General features: G+C 43.7%; 1 protein-coding gene across 2 annotated transcripts in view; it reads right to left on the minus strand.

Moving 5' to 3' along the window:
- samd12 (sterile alpha motif domain containing 12) overlaps positions 1-22,382 on the minus strand; it is a 114,130-nt gene that overhangs the window by 41,660 nt on the left and 50,088 nt on the right. For both annotated transcript variants that reach the window (XM_072676298.1, XM_072676297.1), the window contains exon 4: positions 21,609-21,749. In XM_072676298.1, the coding sequence (XP_072532399.1) occupies positions 21,609-21,749 (141 nt within the window). The remainder of the gene's footprint in view (positions 1-21,608; positions 21,750-22,382) is intronic.

The raw sequence follows: 22,382 nt of genomic DNA on the forward strand, positions 1-22,382 counted from the left end.
GTAAATGTAAACCCACACCATCATCCTCACCAACTAAACTCCTACCCGCATTTTCAACTAAACCAACACTTTCAACTAAACCCACACCAGCATCTTCAACTAACCCACACCAGCATCCTCATCAACTAAACCCACACCGGCATCCTCATCAACTAAACCCACACCGGCATCCTCATCAACTAAACCCACACCGGCATCTTCAACTAAACCCACACCAGCATCCTCATCAACTAAACCCACACCGGCATCCTCATCAACTAAACCCACACCGGCATCCTCATCAACTAAACCCACACCGGCATCCTCATCAACTAAACCCACACCGGCATCCTCATCAACTAAACTCACACCGGCATCCTCATCAACTAAACTCACAACAGCATCTACAACTAAACCCACACCGGCATCTTCAACTAAACCCACACCAGCATCCTCATCAACTAAACCCACACCAGCATCCTCATCAACTAAACCCACACCAGCATCCTTATCAACTAAACCCACACCAGCATCCTTATCAACTAAACTCACACCAGCATCCTCATCAACTAAACACATACCAGCATCTTCATCAACTAAACACATACCAGCATCTTCATCTAAACCCACACCAGCATCTTCAACTAAACACATACCAGCATCTTCATCAACTAAACACATACCAGCATCTTCATCAACTAAACCAACACCTTTAACTAAACCCACACCAGCATCTCCAACTGAACCAACACCAGCACTGTGAACATGACCCACACCAGTACCTTCAACTTACATTTTAACGCTTCCCACACAAAATATGTTTTTCTAAATATTATAAAAATATTGTTAAATCATGAACCCAGTATCTCAAATATAGCTGAGTGTGTGAGTGTGCAGAGTCTGTTATATTTCACTCGTAGTGGGTAATGCTGCAATGAAAAACCCAGGACCAGTATGCATTACTATGGCATTATGCTGCAAGCAGGATATCAACATTACAACAGCTCTAGAAAACTGACACTATGATTCTGTGTGTAAACACTGCACAGACTGAGACTGCAGATGAACTTAGCACAAAGCTGTAAATTACACCGTGCACTGATTATAACCCAGTAGCGCCCAATATCGTTCCATTTTACAGTCACTTTCCCTCCAGAAGGAGCCAGTGGCACAGCGTGCCGCACTGACGCTAAAATCAAACTCCTGATTCATTCCTGACAGGCTGACACGTGACCCAGAGACAGCTCATCAGGGCACAATAGTTCTCCTCCACAGTCTCCCAGACAAACTGCCATGCTGCTCTTTGAGGAACATGACTGCTTAACAACTGCTGAGATTAACTAGCCTCATAAAGCAAACGCTGCAGCACCGCGCACATCCAACATGGCTGCCTCTGACGAGCTCCTGCAAATGAGATAACAAATCACATCGCATGTAATAAAAGAAGCCACTACATAGACTTGGGCCAGGCCACAGGGGTCATTTGCTGACCGTGTCCGGGGCTGGATAACGAGCCATCAATCAGGGGCTTATTGGGATGCCATTGGCCATGGAGCAGTACCATCTGGGCTCAGCCGTCTGGCCTGTGTTTGAGCAGGTGACTGCTGCCTCGCTCCTTCTGCTCCTCATCTCTTCCTCTCCAGAAGAACTGCAACATCTCAGCCCACTGAAGGATCTGTAGGATGCATATTCTACATGTGTGTCTTTGTTTTTTAACCCTCCGAGGTCTACTTATAATAACTGTGTGATTTTGTTGTCCCCATGCTTTCAAAGCTGGTATATGTAAATGAGCCCTCTTCTGACTGTCTGACCCCTCTCCAAGTGCCCTGTAGCGTGCTTTCTCAAATAGCTGCAGATTGTTTGCAGTAACATTAAAATGGGAAGTAGGTTAGGCCACTAAAAGCTAAGAGTAATTACACAAAATTGTCAGAAATACACTACCTGTCCAAATGTTTGTGAACATTTGTGGACCCTTCTTTTTTTTTTAACTTCATTTCCATCAATCCACTCGTTAGTACTCTCCCCAATCTCATGTAATGCTCCTGACACTTGGAAGGTGAGGACTGACACATGCCACCTCCTTAGGGATAAGGTGGGGCGGTGACCATCCAACATCCTGACCGCATTAGTGCTCTTGTCGCTGAATGCAGTGAAATCCTCACAGCAATGCTTCAAAATCTAGTAAGAAAGCCTTCTTCCTTGGACAGCAGAGACAGTTATTCCAAACAAATCAGGATAAACTTTAATACCCTGGATTTTAAAAGAAACAATGAATAAGCAGGTGTCCCATTACTTTTGTCTATTTAGTGTATAAAAACACAAAAAGTGGTAAGTTTCTCTACAATGCCCCTATTCTTGGCTCTATTTATATCTCAACCGCTGAATTATGCATAAATTTAGGACAACTAGTCGAATTCCCATTTAACAGTATTTTCCCCATCAGCAGCCAGAGCCGGAGAGAGCACAACTGACTTTGCTCTCTCCGGATTAGTAGGTAGCTCTCTCTATCTCTCTCCACATCACTTCAGTGTGATGCAGGCTGGGATGAGCGTCTGCTAGCTGTTGCATCAGAGCTGGGTACCCGGCACTTTCCTCAGAGCGCATAGGTTGCCTGGTGACATTGCTTTGATGGCAGCAGCTGATTGCACATGTGTCAGTCCTCACCATCCCAGTGTCGGTAGCATAACATGTGATGGGGAAGAGTACTAAGAGTAGGTTGGGTAATTGGGTATCAATAATTGGGGAGAACAGTTAAAGGGTAAAAATGAAAAATTAAACGAAGCGTGTACATCGTATTACAGGCTCTTTTCAAAAAGTGAGGAAAGCTTGTTTTTTCAGTGTACAGACCCTTCAACAGAGACTGCAATAGCCTGTCATGCAATGGCATATAGGCATAGAAGAGAAGAGCATTCAAAGCACACGTCTCTGAAGCAGAACGGCTTACGCTGTAATGGAAATCTCAATATCAGATGACTATCTGAAAAGGTGTATGACTAATACGAGCAATTAGGGGACACAATTACGTAACAGGGGCAAAAGAACAAATAGTGGATGGTGTGAATGTGTGGCGGGAGGTGGCAGAGGGGGGTAGATGGCATAGGTCCTGAGAGACATTCTTAGTGTGCTGTATCAAAGGCTCAGGGAAGATCAATCAGCTGGAATAGCTAAAAGACCTTTCAATGAACTAGCTTTAATCTCCCCCAAACGTTACAATCAAACTGAAAGTCAGCATCCTAAAGATGACCCAGGGGTTTAATAACTATCTCTGTGAAAACTGTAAATCTTTAATAGAGGGCAAAGTAAGCCTGCGGCAACCCTGATATATACACACACACACACACACACACACACACACACAGATACAGTATGAATTAAAGAGCTTCGGTGACTCATCCACATCAAACCCTTTGGGCATCTTTTGGTCTGTAAATATTTATTATCTGATCACTATCAAACACTAAAACCACTAGAACCCAATTGGCTCTTCACGATAAATAAGCACTCCAGGTTCAGTGACTGGCTTTACCACCCAGACCTAAACTCAATGATATCTTGGCATCATCAGCTGTGTCCATTATGCAAGCACTGGAACAATTACAACCACTTCTGCAGTGAGAAAGGAGGTGAGAGCGCGAAATGAATGAAACAACCTAAAGACAATTTGGCTATGTGACATATCTCCGAATTTGGCAAGCCTACCTACTGTGGCTAAAGGCATCTTTCAGCAGAGCTGCTTCAGCCAAAATGCCATATAATCAGTCCAGGGCCAATGAAGCAGTACCACCCTGCTGGACCATAAAACGCTCTCCTGTAAATCTTTGCTGTTCATTGCGAATGCATAAAAACCTTATAGCAATAATATTTTCCATTTCTAGGATTATGTGTAGTTGCCATTTGCATTATGTGGGCAATTCCTGACAAATGGACCAGGAACAGGGCCAAAATAGCTTGGATCTAAATCCTGGTACATGAATGGGCATGAATCATGAAATGTCTCCCTTTGTTAATATAGCTCTTTGCCATATAATGTAAACTCTTTAAAAACACATTAGGCATGTGGAGGCGGGGCTTATTATGCAGAGGGCAGGGTAGAAAGGAACAGGTCATACAGTTTTCTGCTACAAATGGGCAGAAGGTCACCACTCACCCCTACATAATAGACAGGAAAATCTTCATCCTCAAACTGAAGTGGAGATACAGCTGCTTAAAGCCAATTAACCAGTAATTATGCTCTCTTTGTAAAGAAACATGCAGGATCATAACACCAACATGAACAACATGAAAACATATTCTGTCATTTATCACAATGACACCAACTATGTCTTATTGCCCAGCCTTAATCTCAGCGGAAAATAAAATACAAGACATCTAAAATAGATGATGGTGACACAGAAGGACCACTTTTGGTGACACAGAGATGTTTGAGGAACCTTTAAAGGTCTAAAGAACCTCCACTGAACGTAAAAAGCTCTGAACATGGCTCTTTAAAAAAAACAAAACAAAAGTGGTTCCTCTACATCCTCACTTTTATTTTTAAGAATGTGGAATACTGGCCCTTTACCTTTGTACTGACAACTACTCTATATACACAAAAGTATTGGGACACCGGCTCATTCATTGTTTCTTCTAAAATCAGTGGTAATGAAATAAAAAAAGAAGAGTTGACTCTGCTTTTGTTTGAGTGTCTCTACTGTCCAGGGAAGAAGGCTTTCTACTAGATTTTGAAGGAGCATTGCTATGATAGATTTGATTGCATTCAGCGACAAGAACTTTAGTGAGGTCAGGATGATGCTGGATGATCACCACCTCACCTCATCATCCCCAACTCCTTAACTCATCCCAAAAGTACTGGATGGAGCACCAACCACCATCATTCCAGAGAACACAGTTCTTCCACTGCTCCATAGCTCAATGCTGGGGGGCTTTATACCCCTCTAGCCCATGCTGGGCGTCAGGCAGCAGGTTCATGTTTATCTGCTCCAGAGAGTCCTGTTCTATCGGCAGTACTTCTCTGCAGAGACTAGACAAGACGAATGCACTCATTAGAAGGGGTGTCCACAAATATTTGGACATATAGTGGAGAATGTTTTAGAATCATGGTGGACTCTGCATGAACCTGTAGTTTTGCTATAAATGATGAAACTCTATCATCACTTTATTTAATTGCCTGAACACAGGCACAAACAGTTCTACTCCGGTCTCAATCAAATCGAATCTTCTGTAATTCCAGTTGGAAAATGACTGGGGAGATTAAAACGCACAGGAGCATAAAGAAAGTTGCCCCACGCCTGTTGATTCACAGGTGTTTGGATCCGTCCGCTCTGCTTTCCACAAACTGAAAACTGCAGACAATAATCACCTCTCGTGGAGCTCACCCACAGAGACAGGAGAAGGGACATTTGGACAAGCAATTAAACATGAAATGCGCAACAGCACCAATTATATCTAATGATGGATTGTTAGATTGTTGATTAGTGTTTGAAAATGCTGTGGGATTTCTTTACAAAAGAAGAAAATGAGAGAGGGGAACAGAGAAGAGGGAAGGCAGGGGAGGCAAGGGGAAAAGGATAGAGTATTTGTGTATTTGTGTGCGAGAGAGAGAGAAAGAGAGAGTGAGAGAAAGAAAGACCACACACATAGACTTGTGTATGTGTGTATGTGTGAGCACGCTGTCACAGCAGGAAGGACCATACTCAACAGTGCAATGAAAAGCCACAATCAAGACTGCCCATGCGAAAGGGGAGGAAATTAGCCTCGTTTGTTGAAGACCTGTGTGAGTCTGTGATGGGACTGCATCAGAAGAGGTCAGTTTGTTGAAGAAAATCTTGATTTAGGAAGTCACACACTCGGAAGCACCACTCTGTTAGAGGCAACAGGGTCACCAGGTGCCGCGCTTGGCTCATGTGCGGCTTGACACTGTGTTCTTTTCGGCACAGCTGAGACCATGTGGCCCGGGCAAGGTCAGTGGCTCCACCGGTTCCAGTGCGGAACACTTAATGATGCTTGAAAACTATGAACTCCTGCCAAGTGACCTCAGCAGCTGGACTTAGAGGGCCTCTTCGAACAGGCTGAAAACACACAACTGGTGTGTCTTTTGCAATGCACAATGAAGGAGATTTCATCCAAGGAAGAGAAAACAGGCAGTACTTACAGCCTGAACAGACTTAACAATATTCTGACCCCACTTTCTACCCATGTATGCATGGAACAGAAAAAAAAAAAAAAAAAAAACAGTTCAGTCTCTGGAGTTGAGAAGTCTGATGGCTTGGGGGAAGAAGCTATTGCAGAGTCTGGTCATGTTGGACCGGATGCTGCAGTACCTTCTTCCTGATGGCAGGAGGGAGAACAGTCTGTGTGAAGGGTGGGTGGAGTCATCCACAATGCTGGTTGCTTTGCGGATGCAGTGGGCAGTGTAAATGTCCATGACGGCGGGGAGAGAGACTCGGATGATCCTCTCAGCTGTCCTCACAGTTCATGTAAAGTGCCCCTATTACTAGCAAAGCGATGGAGGGTGGAGCCTAGCATATGTCTCCTCCAACACAAGTGAAGCATTGCTAGGTAGGATCCCCAGCTGCAATACTACAGCTAACAGAGGCCTGTGCTGCCAGTTGATTTTTTTTTATTTTTTTTTTACATTGCCTCAAAATTTCATGGAGAAGGACAAACTCAAGACGGTTTGTCCTTCTCCTGTAAAATTGGCATTTTGAGAAAATAAGGTTTTTGCTTGACAGATATGATATTAATATATAGTCACTGTCCAATCAATGTGTCTCTTCACATTTCAAAACGTTGAATGGAAATTATTATAAAATAAGAGTTTATTCCAAGTAATTTCGAGCATTTCTATTGGTCTATTCATTCAGAATTACTGAAACAGTATAAAGAGAGAAGAAAACTACATATGGACAAAAATGGAGATACATGTTTTTTACTGGACAGCAGCAATATTAATATTCAATATACATGGGCACATTTTCAACATGTAGGGCTTAGTACGTTAGTACTTACAGATAAGGGTTCACAAAACATTTTCTACAGTTTTCCACTGATATTAATTACACTGTAGACGATACTGTAAGTACAGTAAGCTGTGAAGGCCAATCTTATGTTGTTTTATATTTATATTTCGGAGCAGATGTACGACCTCGTCACGGCACAGTGAAGGTAATTGCTGCTACGCGGTGCACGCAGAGGCCGAGAACTACATTTCACGCATATCTGTGCAGCTGTGCACACCCACACATGTTCGCAGATATATAGACATGTGTCAGATGCACAGTATGGCCAAATGTTTGTGGACATTCCTTCTAATGAATGCATTCAGCTATTTTAAGTTGCACCCATTGTCTAGTTGCCAACAGAATAAGACTTTCTAGAGCAGGTAACTATTGACTTGCCTAATGCTAGGTGTGGGCTAGAGGGGTATAAAGCCCCCTGGCTTTGAGCTGTGGAGCAGTGGAACTGGGTTCTCTGGAATGATGGATGGTGCTGCATTCAATGCTTTTGGGATGAGTTGGGGAGTTAGGGATAAGGTGGGGAGATGATCATCTAACATCCTGACCTCACTAATGCTTTTGACACTGAATGCAATCAAATTCTCATAGCAATGCTCCTCCAAAATCTAGTAGAAAGTAGTCTTCCAGTAGAGACAGTTACTCTAACAAAAGCAGAATAAACTATTTTTTAAAACCCTTGACCTTTCCTTCTCTCTCTTCTATGATCTGTGTATGCCCATATTAGCCTAGCCCTGCCACCTAAATCTGTATCAGTTCAAAAAAGGGCAGCCTCATGGAGCCTAGGCCCACTCAGCAACCCAGAGGAAGAAATTCTGCAAATATCTTATTAACAAGCCTCAGTGGAGTTAGGGAGTGATGTGAACTGCCCAGCCCTCCTTTAATGCCCACACTATTGATTCTGTTAGTGAGGTTCATGGCCTAGTGCTGGGTAAGTGAATGCATGGCAATGGGCAGCATGGGTTTCTGTGTGCATGCTTGTGTGAGTGTGTGCAAAGGGTGCAGCTCAGTGTGAGTGTGTGTGTGTCCTGGCGTCTGTTGGTCCCAGAGCCCAGTGGTTTTACGCTGGAGACAGGGGGCAGACAGTGCGGAACCGGGCCGATGTCTTTTTAATGGACTTTGCTTCTCTGTGTAAGCTGATGAACGAGGCTCCTCGCTGTGAAACCCGAGCCTCCAGGCACTTCATTGTGAACTCTCTCTGACCCAACACTCCGCTCACTTTCGCCGACCTGCTGTACGCTCTGGCCCCATTTCCACTGTAAACAGGCCCTGCCCATTCCTCAGTACTGCACTTTCATTATGGCTTGACAGTATATGTATTGGTACCAGGGGGTAAAAATGTGGCTTCATAGCAGTCTGTTGTGTTTATGATCCTTTAAGAAAAGCTCCAATGAAAGTGATGAACCTATTAATATAGCCTATATGTCCAAATGTTTGCGGACAACCCTTCCAATGAATGCATTCAGCTGCTTTTAGTTGCACCCACTGCTGACACAGATGTGCAAATGCACACACACAGCTTGTGTAGTCCCTGTAGAGAAAGACTGGCACTGAAATAGGACTCTCTGGAGTAGATAATCTAGTATATGTGCCTGGTGGGAGCTCAGAGGGGTATAAAGCCCCTCAGCATTGAGCTGTGGAGCAGTGGAACTGTGTTCTTTGGAGTGATGGTTGGTGCCTCACCTAATACATTTGGGATGAGTTGGGGAGTTGGGAATGAGGTAAGGTGGTAATCACATGCTTCAAAATCTAGGAGAAAGCCTTCTTCCCTGGACAGTAGCGACAGTTACTCCAAGAGTAGGATAAACTATTTTAATACCCTTGATTTCAGAGGAAACAACAAATGAGCAGGTGTCCCAATACTTTTGTCAGTATAGTGTAGCTGCTAGCGAGCTTAAAAGCTATTATAGCTAGTTTTAGTAAGTTTAGCTGTTGCGGCGAATGTGGGGCGGCTCCTCACCTGCAACCTAGGCACCAGGTCACGAGTCACCTTTGACCCTGGTGGACAGACTCTAAGAGGTAAGGTAGAATCTCAGATTAGACCAATATTACATGTTAAGTGCTCCAGCACTCCAGCTCATTTGAGGAAATGTACTTGCAGCATAAACACTAGCTCTCTCTGGCTCTCCTCCTGGAACTGGATCCCTTAGTCCTCCTCTTCTGGGCTTGGAGTGGTGTGCTTGATAGCCGTTGAGAGATAGAGCAGCAGAACGGCTGGGCTGACATGCTACCCCGTTTGCTGGCGGTACCTGACACTGCAGAAGCTGAATAAGTGTGAGTGGTGCATGAGGGAGAAGCATCAAGCTCTGAATAGCGGTAACATCAAGATGGGATCTGCTGCCAGAACACTTGGAGGGTGAAAGTGAGTGCCTGAGCCTGTGGAGGCCTGTGGAGGTCTGTGCAGCTGCGACTAGTGTGTGGATGCCCAAAACTCCAAAGTCTTCCCACCTGATCATTTTCCCCCAGCTCTAGGCAGCACTGCCCCACTCCCAAAGGGGGATGTAGTACCTGGAGCAATTCTCTCCCCATGTCCCTCCTGCCTAGTGTTTTCTCACCCTCTTCTCTTTCTCTTTCTACTTCTGTTCCCAGAGTCCCGCCCCCTTTTGGTCTTGTCCCTGGCCCACTCCTGCTCCTGAGCACATGCACCTCCTCTCTTGCCCCAGGCTAGGTTCGCAGAGGTGGGAAGGTTGACCTGGGGAGTGTGTACCCTCTGCAGAGGGCAAGGACTTCACCTAGCCAGAATATCTGCAATGGCCGGATGCCCGGTGCACCGGAGAACACTAGAGTGGCTGCCAGCATCGACAGCGCCATCAGGTGCTCCAGAGAATGTTAGAGTCGCTGCCAGCATCAGCAGCACCCCCGGGGGCTTCGAAAAACACACCTGAGCAACAGCCAGTGTCAACTACATGTCCAAATGTTTGTGGACACCATTTCTAGTGAATATATACAGCAACTTTAAGTTGCACTCATTGCTGACAGAGATATGCAAATGCACATACACAGCTTAGCCAGTCCCTGTAGAGCAGATAAGCATGAACCTATCGGCACCATGCTGCCTAATGCCAGGTGGAGCTAGAGGGGTACAAAGCCCCCCAGCATTGGGTTGTGGAGCAGTGGAAGAACTGTGTTCTCTGGAATGATGGTGCACCATTAAATACTTCTGGATGATTTGTGGTGTTGGGGATAATGAGGTGGGGTGGTGATCATTCAACATTCTCGTCACTGAATCCATTTAAATTCTCACAGCAATGCTCCTCCAAAATCTAGTAGAAAGCCTTCTTCCCTGGACAGTAGAGACAGTTACGCCAACAAAAGCAGGATAAACTCTAAACTTTTTTTTTTTAATAACCTTGATTTCGGAGGAAACAATGAATGAACAGGTGTCCCAATACTTTTGTCCATTAAGCGTATCTGCCTAGGAATTCCCATTTCTCAGAGAAACTCACTTGAATATCAAAGTGTGAGCTGAAGAATGTCACACAAAACTAACCAGAGGACACACTGAGCATTAGGAAAAATCCCAAAGTCTCGGTGCTCTACAGGTATTTCTACTTGAAATGTTGAAATGTCAAATTTCAAATGAAGGCAAGGTATTTCCCAACTTTTGATGGGCAGTGTGTGTGTGTGTGTGTGTGTGTGTGTGTGTGTGTGTGTATATGTATTTAACTGTCTCGTTTTGATTGTAAAAACCCATCCTGTCTCAGTGTTATCCCACTCTCCAGCAGGCTTAAAGACCGAGGTTCATTAAGAGCCTGCACATGTTGCTCATGCCTCACTGCTCCTGCTTCTACTGTCCTTGAGAGCCCCTCGCGTATATCTCTTGCTCTCTCTCTCTCTCTCTCTCTCTCTCTCTCTCTCTCTCTCTCTCTCTCTCTCACACACACACACACACACACACACACACACACACACACACACACAAATGCACATAGACAACCACTCGGCCAGAGAGGCCTACATGCATGGGTAGACACAAAACACACACACACACACACACACACACACACACACACACACACACACACACACACAGACATGTTGTTTTTATATGTCAGGACATGAGGTCATTATTTTGCTCCACATGTATTGAGCCAAAACATTATGATCACTCACAGATGCAGTGGAGGATGTTGAGGATGTTACCTCACAACAATGGCACATGTAGCTGTCTGTATATTAGATAGTAAACGAACAGTTGGTTCTTGCAGTTGACGTGTTGGATGTGGGAGAAATGGGCAGGTGTCAAGACCTGAGCCACTCTGACAAGACAAACTGATATGGCCAGACTGCCAGTGGTCCAAAGAGAGACAGACCATTAACAAACCATTAAGTGTTGGGCGCTCAAGGCTCATTGATGAGTGAGGGCAACAAAGGCTATCCCATCGGGACTGACCTGACAGAAGGCCTGCTGTGGTCCAAAGTCACTTAAATGATTAATGATGTTTATAGGAGGAAGCGTAGCTGCAGACCGGCCAGAGTGCCCAAGCTGACTCCTGTCTACTGTTGAAATTGCCTACAATGGACAAGCAATCATCAGAAATGGACCTTGGAATGGAATGATGGAAGAAGGTGTCCGGGTTGATGAGCCCAGTCTTCTCTAACATCACATAAACAGCGGGGTACACCAGGATGCACCATAAGAAGAAGACAAGCCAGTGGAGAAACTGTGATGCTTTGGGCAATGTGTTGCTGGGGCACCCTGGGTCTGGGCAACTTAACAATTTTGTTCTGACCAGCTACACCTTCAGGACACCCCAATTGCAGTGGCCTCTTTTAGGAGGATAATGTTGGAAGAATGGTTGGCAAAGAGTTTAAAGTGTTGCCCTGGCCTTCAAACTCTCAAGATCTGGATCTGTGGGATGTAGGGTTTGAAATTCTCATGGTTTCACGCTTTCATGACAATTAGCATCTATATTAAATCAAGACGTTGAAAAAACAAATTTAACAATATTCTAAAACATGGAGAGTCATCACTCACATATAAAGCTCTTAATTTTTTTATTTTTTTATTTGCATCTCTATGTGCACGGCAGCCACTTTATTCCAGGCAAACAAAGCTGAGTTACCTGAATTTGCATATTATAAATGGCATAAAGTCCCAACAGCAATGTGAAAGACTAGTGGAGAGCCTGCCAAGACATGAAAGCTATGATTGGCAGTCCAGGTTATTTCACCATAGTGATTTCTGAATGCTCTCAAAGCTCAAATATTAGTACTGTGTTGCTTAAACCTGAATAACTTCTTTGCATTATAATGATTACAATCATTTATTCACATTTTTTAGGTAGTTGTTTTCGAGCAGCTGTCATTTATGCACATAAATGCTCTAAATACCAAATATTTATATTTGGAATTTAGGGGAAATGTTGTCCATGGTTTATGAAATACAACACAAATGTTAATTTCCCTAAACACACTGCCTAGAAATAGTAAAACCAGAGAAACTGATCATAGTTATATGTAGTTTAATACCTTTAATACCTACGTTGAACAGAACATTAGCTTTCATTTTTGTGTAAAATAAATTTGTAACTTAAATAAAACAAAATAACCCTTCAGCCCCCTTCAACATGTAACCCTATATACCCTTTTAATGTACGTCAACACTTCATTACTGTCCTAATTTACATCAGTTTTATAGGCCCTAAACTGGAACCTTGTGGGACTCTTTATGCTTTAAGATGAACTGAACTGAATCATCAATCTATGGGTTTAAGGGGTTAAATACTAGCCTAAATTACTTATTTTATTAACCCCTTAATGCACGTAGCTACAGGGACTGGTGGGGTTATTCCTTGGTAATAGAAGTTTGTCATAACACTTTCAGTCCTCCGGTGGTCCATTGGCTTTTTAAGTGGTTAAAGGAATAATATAGGCCACTGAGTCATTTGAGGCAGAGGTTCGAACTTTGGGAAATCGTTGACAGTTACTGGACAGAAACAGAGAGAATTTGACACAGTATATTACTGAGAAAAAGCTTCTTATACAGTCTCTAGAACTAATGCAATGTTAAAAGCTGAAATAGAAAGTACCGGAGTGAGACGCTGAGTGCAGAGCGAAAACATCTATTTATGGTCAATAAGCCCGCTCTCTGACTAGCAGTGCGATGTGTGTTTACAGACATTTGCAGAGCTGAGCTAACGGTGCTGGAACTAGAACTTGTAGATGTAGAACTTAAGAGGTTAACGGTCAGGCAACCATCCGATCATACAGTGTGACTAGATTTGTTACGGGACTAAAAGGATTATATCAAATGCTACAGGGCACCTTCCATTGTCTTGGTGGGTAGAAGCTATTTTGTTGATGTGGATACACTATATGGACAAAAGTATTGGGACACCTGCTCGTTGTTCACTGTTTCTTCTAAAATCAAGAATGTTAAAAAAAAGAACTGACCCTGCTTTTGCTGGAGTAATTGCCTCTACTGTCCAGGGAAAGCTTTCTACTAGTTTTTTTTTTAAGCATTGCTGTGAGGATTTGATTGCATTCAGGGACACAAGCGTTAGTGAGGTCATGATGTTGGATGATCACTACCTAATCTCATCCCCAACTCATCCCAAAAGTACTGGATGGAGCACCAATCATCATTCCAGAGAACACAGTTCTTGACTGCTGCACAGCTCAATGCTGGGGGGCTTTATACCCCTCTAGCCCACACCTGTCATTAGACATAGTGTCAATAAGTTCATGTTTATCTGCTCCATAGAGTCCTATTCTATTGGCAATACATATAGTATATAGTGGGTTAGTCAGGATATATTTGTCCAGAAATGTACAGAAACAGGCACTCACACACACTCACACACCCACATCCCAACCCACACACACATGACTACACTGCATACCCACTTTCTGTGCTAGTCTCTGGATGAATGAAGCGAGATGGGTCTCTTTCTGACCTTGGCATTCTGCGCCCACAGCGTGCCACCCCGCAAGGTGCAAGAGAGGGAGGAAGAACTAAGATTAGTCCAGCATCGCAGATAAAGAACATGCAGCTTACAGCGGAGATGGAAATGGGAAGCTCTCACCTCCTCGTGTCAGGGGTATTTTGGTCTTAGGTGGGAGGTAGAGGCAGGGAGGAAATTTTTCTCAAAATACTCAAATACAAACGGACTGCTTTAGCTACCCAGCATCGGGGGGGAAGGGGTGGGGGGCTCTCCCGACTTGCAGCAGTTCTCCACACTATTGATCAGCGATAAAATATAAGAATATGATATCTCAGCTCCGTCTCTGCTCCACCACGTTACCTTCCCACTCATCACCGTTCGGCTCTCCACCTCCACCTGTGTCTTGTTAACTCTGAGTGTGTATTTGTGCCCTGGTTTTGTTTAGTCTTTGAGAAGTCTTGGTTTATTCCCGGTGTTATTGCAGTCCAGCTCTTTGTTTCCTGTTAGTTTCTAGTTCCCATGTTGCCCCATTCCTGTTTCTGAGTATCCTGTAATTTTCTGCTTTTGACCTCCATCTGCCTTTTAGCCAGTTTATGACCTGTTTATGAATGCCTGTGATTACCTTTGTGGTGTACTTCTGCCATTGCAACGCTGTGCAGTTTCTACTGTTACTAGGCTGACTTGCATATATGATCCTCTGAAATGCAAAAGTGTACCTGAGAACAGTCCAAATACCCTCTATGGACAAAAGTATTGGGACTCCTGCTTGTTCAATGTTTCTTCCAAAATCAAGGGTATTTGGACTTTTGTTGGAGTAACTGTCTCTACTGTCCAGAGAAGAAGGCTTCCTACTAGATATCAGAGCATTGCTGTGAGCATTTTATTGCATTCAGAAACTAAAACATTAGCAAAAGTCAGAATGTTGGATGATCATCACCCCACCTCATCTCCAACTCATCCTAAAAATACTGCATGGAGCATCTTAGTTCACCATCATTCCAGAGAACACAGTTCCACTGCTCCACAGCTCAATGTTGGGGGGGGGGGCTTTATACCCCTCTAGCTAGTCCACCCCTGGCATTAGGCATGGTGTCAATAGGTTCATGTTTATCTGCTCCAGGGAGTCCTATTCCATTGGCCATACTTCTTTACTCTTAGCTGTGTGTGTGTGCATTTGCACATCTGTGTCAGAAATGGGTGCAACAAAAAAAAGTAGCTGAATGCATTCATTAAAAGGGGTGTCCACAAACATTTGGACATATAGTGTCTGTGTTCCACATTTACGTTTAGACATTTGAGCATGTGTAAATCTATATACCTTTTGAATCAAGTGTATTTTGGCTCCATTCCTCCACTTTTAATGGAGTACGGTTTAGACGCAGTACCCTAACTTTTCAGCGGTGCAGTTTTTCTGTAATTTGTTCACTCCTGTCCTTATCCTGTTCTGGACAATCGTGAGGACTGTGGGAAATGCCATAATAAAGTTACCATGCAGACACTTCCTGCCTGCCAGCCTCATATGTTAGTGGATAAAACACTGAATCTGACACACCACCGCTTCACACCAATTATTTTATTAGGCCAAAGCTGTTTGTGGCAGTTTCAAGGGTATATACAGAGCCGTCCTTTTACTATAACTAAAACCTCTCAACCGTCACAAAGACATGAGATAACTGGGGGAAGAAATGCAGTCTTCTACACGCAGTAAGGAACACTGCATATAATAAAGCAAATAAGCATACTCAGTGACGCTCAAATAACTGAAGCCCTTTGTAACTTATCCAAGAACTGCACTGCCAACTTTCTGAACTGTGCGGTCCACTCCCTCCGTAATGAGCGCCGGTCTTTAGCACACAAGTCAAAGCTTCCGCCTAATGTGCAAACTCATCCAATATGGCCAGATTGTGCTCCCATTAAAAACCAGTCACAAGCATCGGAGAAGGACTTCATTATATGCAATCTCTCCATGTGGCTTGAATTTATGGAGGCATTATGTGACAGGCTCTTCTTTTCCCCACTCTCTTCAGCAAGACTTAATCACAGCTTCCCAAACAGGGATGAGATAGTGTCTCTTCTGGGATCGCCAGGGAAGGCAATTAAAAAAAATGAAATTAATCTGACCTTCTGGAGGAGAGAGGGAGAATTTCCCAGCATGGATCCCGAGGCTCTGGCAGATAATGACACCAATCGGCTTTTCTTTCCTCCATGACCCCCAGAGCAAAGAACACTGAGCCCGATTTCCTCCCCACAGCGCACACACACACATCAGTAATACGAGTGAAAATGCTAGAATAAGAATCCCCTTTCCTTCGCTGATGTTTAGAGATAATATCTTTGCTACCGATACAAGACTTTCAGGTTTAGCTCTCTGCTTAGACACTGCACAGAAACACAGTTAAGTGTCCTGTTGTGGTCAAGACCATTAGAGGCAAGACAGAGTCAAGATTGAGACAAGACTTTCTAGAAGAGTCAAGTCAGGGCCAAAACCAGGAGACATAGAGTCTGAGTCAAGACAAAGACTTGGCAGTAGTCAAGACTAAGTCAACACTGAAACTAGGACACATCAAGTTTGAGTCAAGACAAGGACTTTGTAGTAGTCAAGCCTAAGTCAAGGTCAAGATCATGACACAGAGTCTAAGTCAATGCCAACCAGGGCATATTAAGCCCATATTAAGGTTTTTTTTTTAGTACTTGAGTCCAAGTCAGGACAAATACTTTGCAGTGGTCAAGTCTAGTGGTCAAGACTGAGACTAGGACAAATCAATACAGAGTCAAGACAAAGACTTTGTTGTAGTCGAGACTAAGTCAGTGCCAACCTGGGCATATTAAGCCTGAGTCAAGAAAAGGTTTTTTTTTAGTACTTCAGTCCAAATCAAGACAAATACTTTGCAGAGGTCAAGTCTAAGTCAAGACTGAGACCAGGACACAGAACACGAGATCAGTCAAAGACAAAGACTTTGCAGGGGTCAAGTCTAAGTCAATACTGAGACCTGGATACATTATGTTTGAGTTAAGACAAACACTCTGTAGTAGTCGAGTGTAAGTCAAGTCCAAGATCAGGACACAGAGTCTGAGTCAAGACAAAGACTTTGTAGAAGAGTCAATTCAAGACTGTGACTACAATTCATTCAGGTTTTGACACGTCTGAGTCCTAGTCAAGATAATGACTTTGTAGTAATAGAGTCAAGTCAACACCAGTCATGTTGAGGCAAGATAAAGACTTTGGAGTAGCCGAGTCAAGTCGAGTCAAGACCGAAACCAGGACACATTGAGTCCAGGTCAAGATAAAGACTTTGTAGCAGTAGAATCAAGTCAAGTCAAGTCAAGACCATGTCCAGGATATTTTGAGTCCAAGCCAAGATAAAGAAGACTCTGTAGAAGTCATGTCCAAGTCAAGACAGGAAGCGGATGAGAGTCACCATGTTTTAGTATTTTCATGATAAACAGCAGGATAATTAATATAAGCTGTATTATTATCAACCGGTCTTAGCTCAGCTCTGCATTCTGACTTTAGGCTTGCTGCTTTGCAATCTTCCCCAGTTGGGACTTTACAGGTGTTCTACAGGTGTTCACGGCTGCATGTAGTCTTGATTCTAGTCTTTTGGCCATCTTTGGAGTGTGCTTTTGCTGTTTGTCAACATGAAGACCAGAGCTGTGCCAATGAAAGGCAAGGAAACCGTATAGAAGGCTAAGAAACAAGAGTAAAAACAGTAAGAGACTTTGGTCAAAGCCAAAGCTAAATAACACCAAGACTGAGACTAAGATCCTTCATTCGTAGTCTTATGACCCGCCTTGAATACTACAGCACTCACTAGCTAAAGGTAAACTGCTATCTCTTTGAATTACAACCTGCTGCTCAAAATGAATTGTAGGGGTCCTGACCAATCTGTGCCCTGTCTGGCACGATGCCTAATAAAACATAGTTCTACAACTAATTTTACATTTACGAGTACCACTAAATACTCGACTACAAAATCGACTACAACCACATCAAACACCAGCTCTACAACACAGCTCTGTGAGACACTCCATGACACCAGATTCCCCCCACCCCACCTTCACTGAAGGGACCCTGAAGACATTCAATGCTCTGAAAACAGCTTGCAAAAACCACATAACATGTTTAAGCAACTTTTTACAAGTCCATGCACCCCTTTGTGCCCTTTGGGCACTCGACACACATCTGGGAGTTTTTAAAAAGTATTTTACAGAGTCGAAAGCTTTACGATGATGAGCATGAAACAGTGTAAAATGCAGCCATTTTCCACCTCTCCTTTAAAGAAGCTGAGCAGGGGATTAAAAGGACTTTTTCAAACAGATTCTTTGCTGATTGGTTACTGGTCACAGTGAGCGTTCACGGGTTTGATTAATGAGTTTTAATAGTCTGCTGTGAGGAAAGCTGACCCATGTAATTAACGGTAGACAACCTGAAGGCCTGAAAGAGAACTACAGAGGCTTGACCTCAGTGAATTCCTTGAAGTATAAGAAGTTCATTAACATACCAAATATAAACGAGCATCGTGCTGACGTATCTCCATCTCCAGAGGTTTGGTCGAGGGCCCAGACGTGCAAGCATTAAAACATAAAAGAAGGAACGTATGGGAGAAATAAAGCGTCGGAATTAGCGGTTTATGAAACCTGTTTATTTATGCTTTAGTCGTTCTCCACTTCCTGAGCTGCCGGGAGCCGAGATTCATTAAACAAACGAATGCCGAGAACATCTATTTTTATCATCTATCATCTTGTAGAAGTGGATGATTATTTGATGTAGTCATGGATACAGATTTGAAGGTACTCCATAAAACACTAATGAGAAGTGTGCGTGTCAAAATGATTAGGAGCGAGCGGTTTTCACAAGCCTGATAAACAATTGAACCGCTGCATTCCACGCCATCTGCCGTGCCAGTCTGGTGACCGTACGTGACGGTGATGCTGACGGCTCGCTGTTTTTTTTTTTTTTTTATTATGTCAAGACATGATCTGTTACGGGGTTGTAGAAAGTGTCACCTTACCCAAGATGAGAAAGAAATCTGTCCCTTCTGCACAAACACAGCACTGGAATCGAGTTAAACCGCCACCTGGTTCAGGCAAGTTCGAATAGGTCATGAAGCCCCAAGACAACCTTCTTCCTGAAGAGGCAAAGAGGGCGGAGTGGAGCGCTTCAGAGGTGCGAAAATAATCGGATTCATGTGCTTTGCTGAGAGCGAGCTAAAAATGGCGAAAGCTACTCTTGCTACTCTTGATTAAGAGTCACGCTCCAGACTACTCCACATCAAGATCACATTCCTGTGTGCACCAACGACTGCACAAACTCAATGATCTCCTCAGGCTAAGTCAGCCCTGATGATGACAAAAGTGACAGGAAAGACAACAGTGAATCAGTTCTTTCAGCCCAGTGGTCTTGTACGTGAGCTATGAACAATAAGGGGCTGCTACTGCTTGGCTGACTGTAACTGATAAAGCCACCACTTTCCAATCATCCCGCTGGCATTCAGGGAGCCAAGATCTAATTATTTTCCTTCCATGGCCAAAGGTTAATTACTGTCCGTCTGCATGACGCTGCCTGAGCACCAAGTATATAGCTGCTATAGTCCCATCAGTGTGGACTGAATGCTAACGCTAATGTAGATTCTAGCAAATTTACCTCATTAGTTTCTAATAGAGCTAGCACCACTGTGACAAAGTTTGCCCAGCTTCTCGGGGCAGTGGCAGCTTAGGGGCAGTGGTGGCTCAGCAGTTAGAGCGCCGGGCTATCGATAACAGGGTTGTGGGTTCGATTCCCGGGCTTGGCAAGCTGCCACTGTTGGGCCCTTGAGCAAGGCCCTTTACCCTCTCTGCTCCCCGGGCACTGGAGTTGGCTGCCCACCGCTCTGGATGTGTGTGTGTCCTCACTGCCTCTTGTTCACTAGTGTGTGTGTGTGTGTGTTCACTACCACAGATGGGTTAAATGCGGAGGACACAAATATGTGCACCTCTACCTTTTGACCGCCCCAAAATAGCCTTAAAACCTGCAAATCTCAAGCCAAATAATGGCTGATTCCACCACCATGTGAAGGAAAGGTCGGCTCTTTTTGACACACTCCACTGATATGGTCAAAACTTCCACAGTTTCTCTAACAGACCACTTTCCCCAACACTGACAAGCTGGAAAGAGGCTAAAGCTAGCACACTGTGCAGCAAATAGGCCTTCATCATCCTTTCCTCTCCGCTCCACTCTGTCAGAGGCTAAAGCTAGCCTGTCCTGGGCCTACTTCACTTCTCTTTTTCATGCTGTCAACTAGTGCTGAATCAGGACCCCTCTGTGTCTGTGTGCTGTCCATTCTCATGCCTGTCAGGACGCAGGCATGGTGCACTAAGCATGCTGTCTTGGTAGTCAGTCTGGAGCTCTTAGAGAAGAGGATAATAGAACACTGCCTCCATCACATACACATCAGTTTAATTGGTTGCAAGTACCAAGAACGTGTAAGGTCTTGGAATAGGGTTGGCCAATACAATATATATATATATATATATAGTTTAAATGCAGTTACCAGTTTGTACTAACTGCTGAACTGCTAAGTCACCTGTATATAAAAGGATTTAAGCCAATTATGCCATTACTTATTTATATTTTGTTTTATTTCCATTCCTTCTTTAATATTTTACATTTAAAAACTGATTTTCAGATTATGCTTTTTTTGGGCTGCATTTCATCTTCTTCCAAAAACTAAATATTATCATCTAAATATTAGGATATATTTTTGTATCATGCAAATATCTTCAATTATCATGATGTTAATATTTTGACATTTCACCCACTGCTATCTCTGAATGAAACTCCTAAAGATGCCATAATCCTGGTTAAATACACTATATGTCCAAATGTTTGTGGACACCCCTTCTAATGAATGAATTCAGCTACTTTACATTGCACCCATTGTTGACTGAAACGTGCAAATGCACACACACCCACAGCTTTTCTACTAGTCCCTGTAGAGAAGTACTGCCATTAAAATAGGACACTCTGGAGCAGATAAACATGAACCTACTGGCACCATGCTACCTAATGCCAGGCATGGCCTAAAGAGGTATAAAGCCCCCCAGCATTGAGCTGTGGAGCAGTGGTAAACTGTGTTCTCTGGAATGAGGGTGCTACATTCAGTATTTTTGGGGATGAGTTGGGGAGTAGGTGATGAGCTGAGGTGGTGAGAATTAACCAGATGGGACCCATGTTTATCCCCTCCTGGTCCCATCACTGACCCTGGCGGGCATCCATACGTGGGGCCTTTCTGGTTCCCAGTTGGGCTACCCATACAGGCCCCACAGCTGGGTATAGCCTCATTGAGTTGGATAAAGGTGGAGCATAATTTAGAATGATTTATTAATAAAAATGTATTTTTATTACTGCTAACCTGACATGCTAATGCAAAAAAGGGTCATAATGTAATATTCATGAAAAAAGATGGAAAAAAGATCTGTCCTTTGGATGGGGATTCACATTATACTTCTCAATGACCCCAAAGGTCACACCACACAAATGTTTACTTGTTGAAGAATGCTGGGTTATGAAGAATGTTGCCTCTGTGGTTTTCAATTGGTCCAAGTATGCTTAATATGTAAGCACTGAGAAAACATATCCCCAGAGCCTGTCCTCAAGAGCTTCCTATGATGAGCCAGAAGCAAAGGGATAGAAGTGGACAGCACTGCTGCATTAAGGATGTGTACGTGTGCGGTATGAGTGTGTGTGTACCTTGCGTGAGAAGCTGCAGGGTGCGGACCTCCTCTCTGACGCGGAGCTGCAGGACCTGTTGGAGGATGTACTGTCTCTGACTCTCCTGCATGATTCCCATTCTCTCCAGCTTTCTATCTGTCAGCCTCATCAGAGCTCGGCCTGCAGACAAACAAGAACAGGAAAACCAAAAATGAAGACAAATAAGAACGTATTTGGTCCCATTCTAATTTAGAGAGAAGCAAATCAGCAACAGTAATTACAACACTAACAGTCCATATTAACATAGTCATCCTACTAATGACTCACAAATTCCTCAACATGACAAGAATGAGCAACATGGACCGAACCCAAACTGCGAATGTATTTGCCATGTATGAGTGCCTATAATGATAGGTCCCTGACGTAACACTGGACTGGATATTGCAATACATTACAAGGACATAACGAGGATAAATACTGTAATTAGCAAAAGGAAATGGACTGGAAACGTTTGCTCCAGACAAAAGACTAGTCAAGGTCGGCTGAAGTTCACCGCATTTCATTCTTTTCATTCGGCACACTTTCCTCAACATTTCCCATTTCCTAATGACACAGTTGCCGGGGGCAGACGGAGTAATCCAAGTAATATGAAATTTTACTGCCTCAGCCGATAATTGGCATTTTTCGCGTGCTGAAGCACTACACGACATCTCCTTTTGGCTTGCGGCTCATCTCTTTGTATGGGTAGAGGTCATTTACTGTAATAACATCACAGCAAATGCTGGAATTTCAATCGCTTCCAGGAAAACTGCA

The sequence above is a fragment of the Salminus brasiliensis genome, chromosome 3 (assembly GCF_030463535.1).
Source record: "Salminus brasiliensis chromosome 3, fSalBra1.hap2, whole genome shotgun sequence".
Lineage (NCBI taxonomy): Eukaryota > Metazoa > Chordata > Actinopteri > Characiformes > Bryconidae > Salminus > Salminus brasiliensis.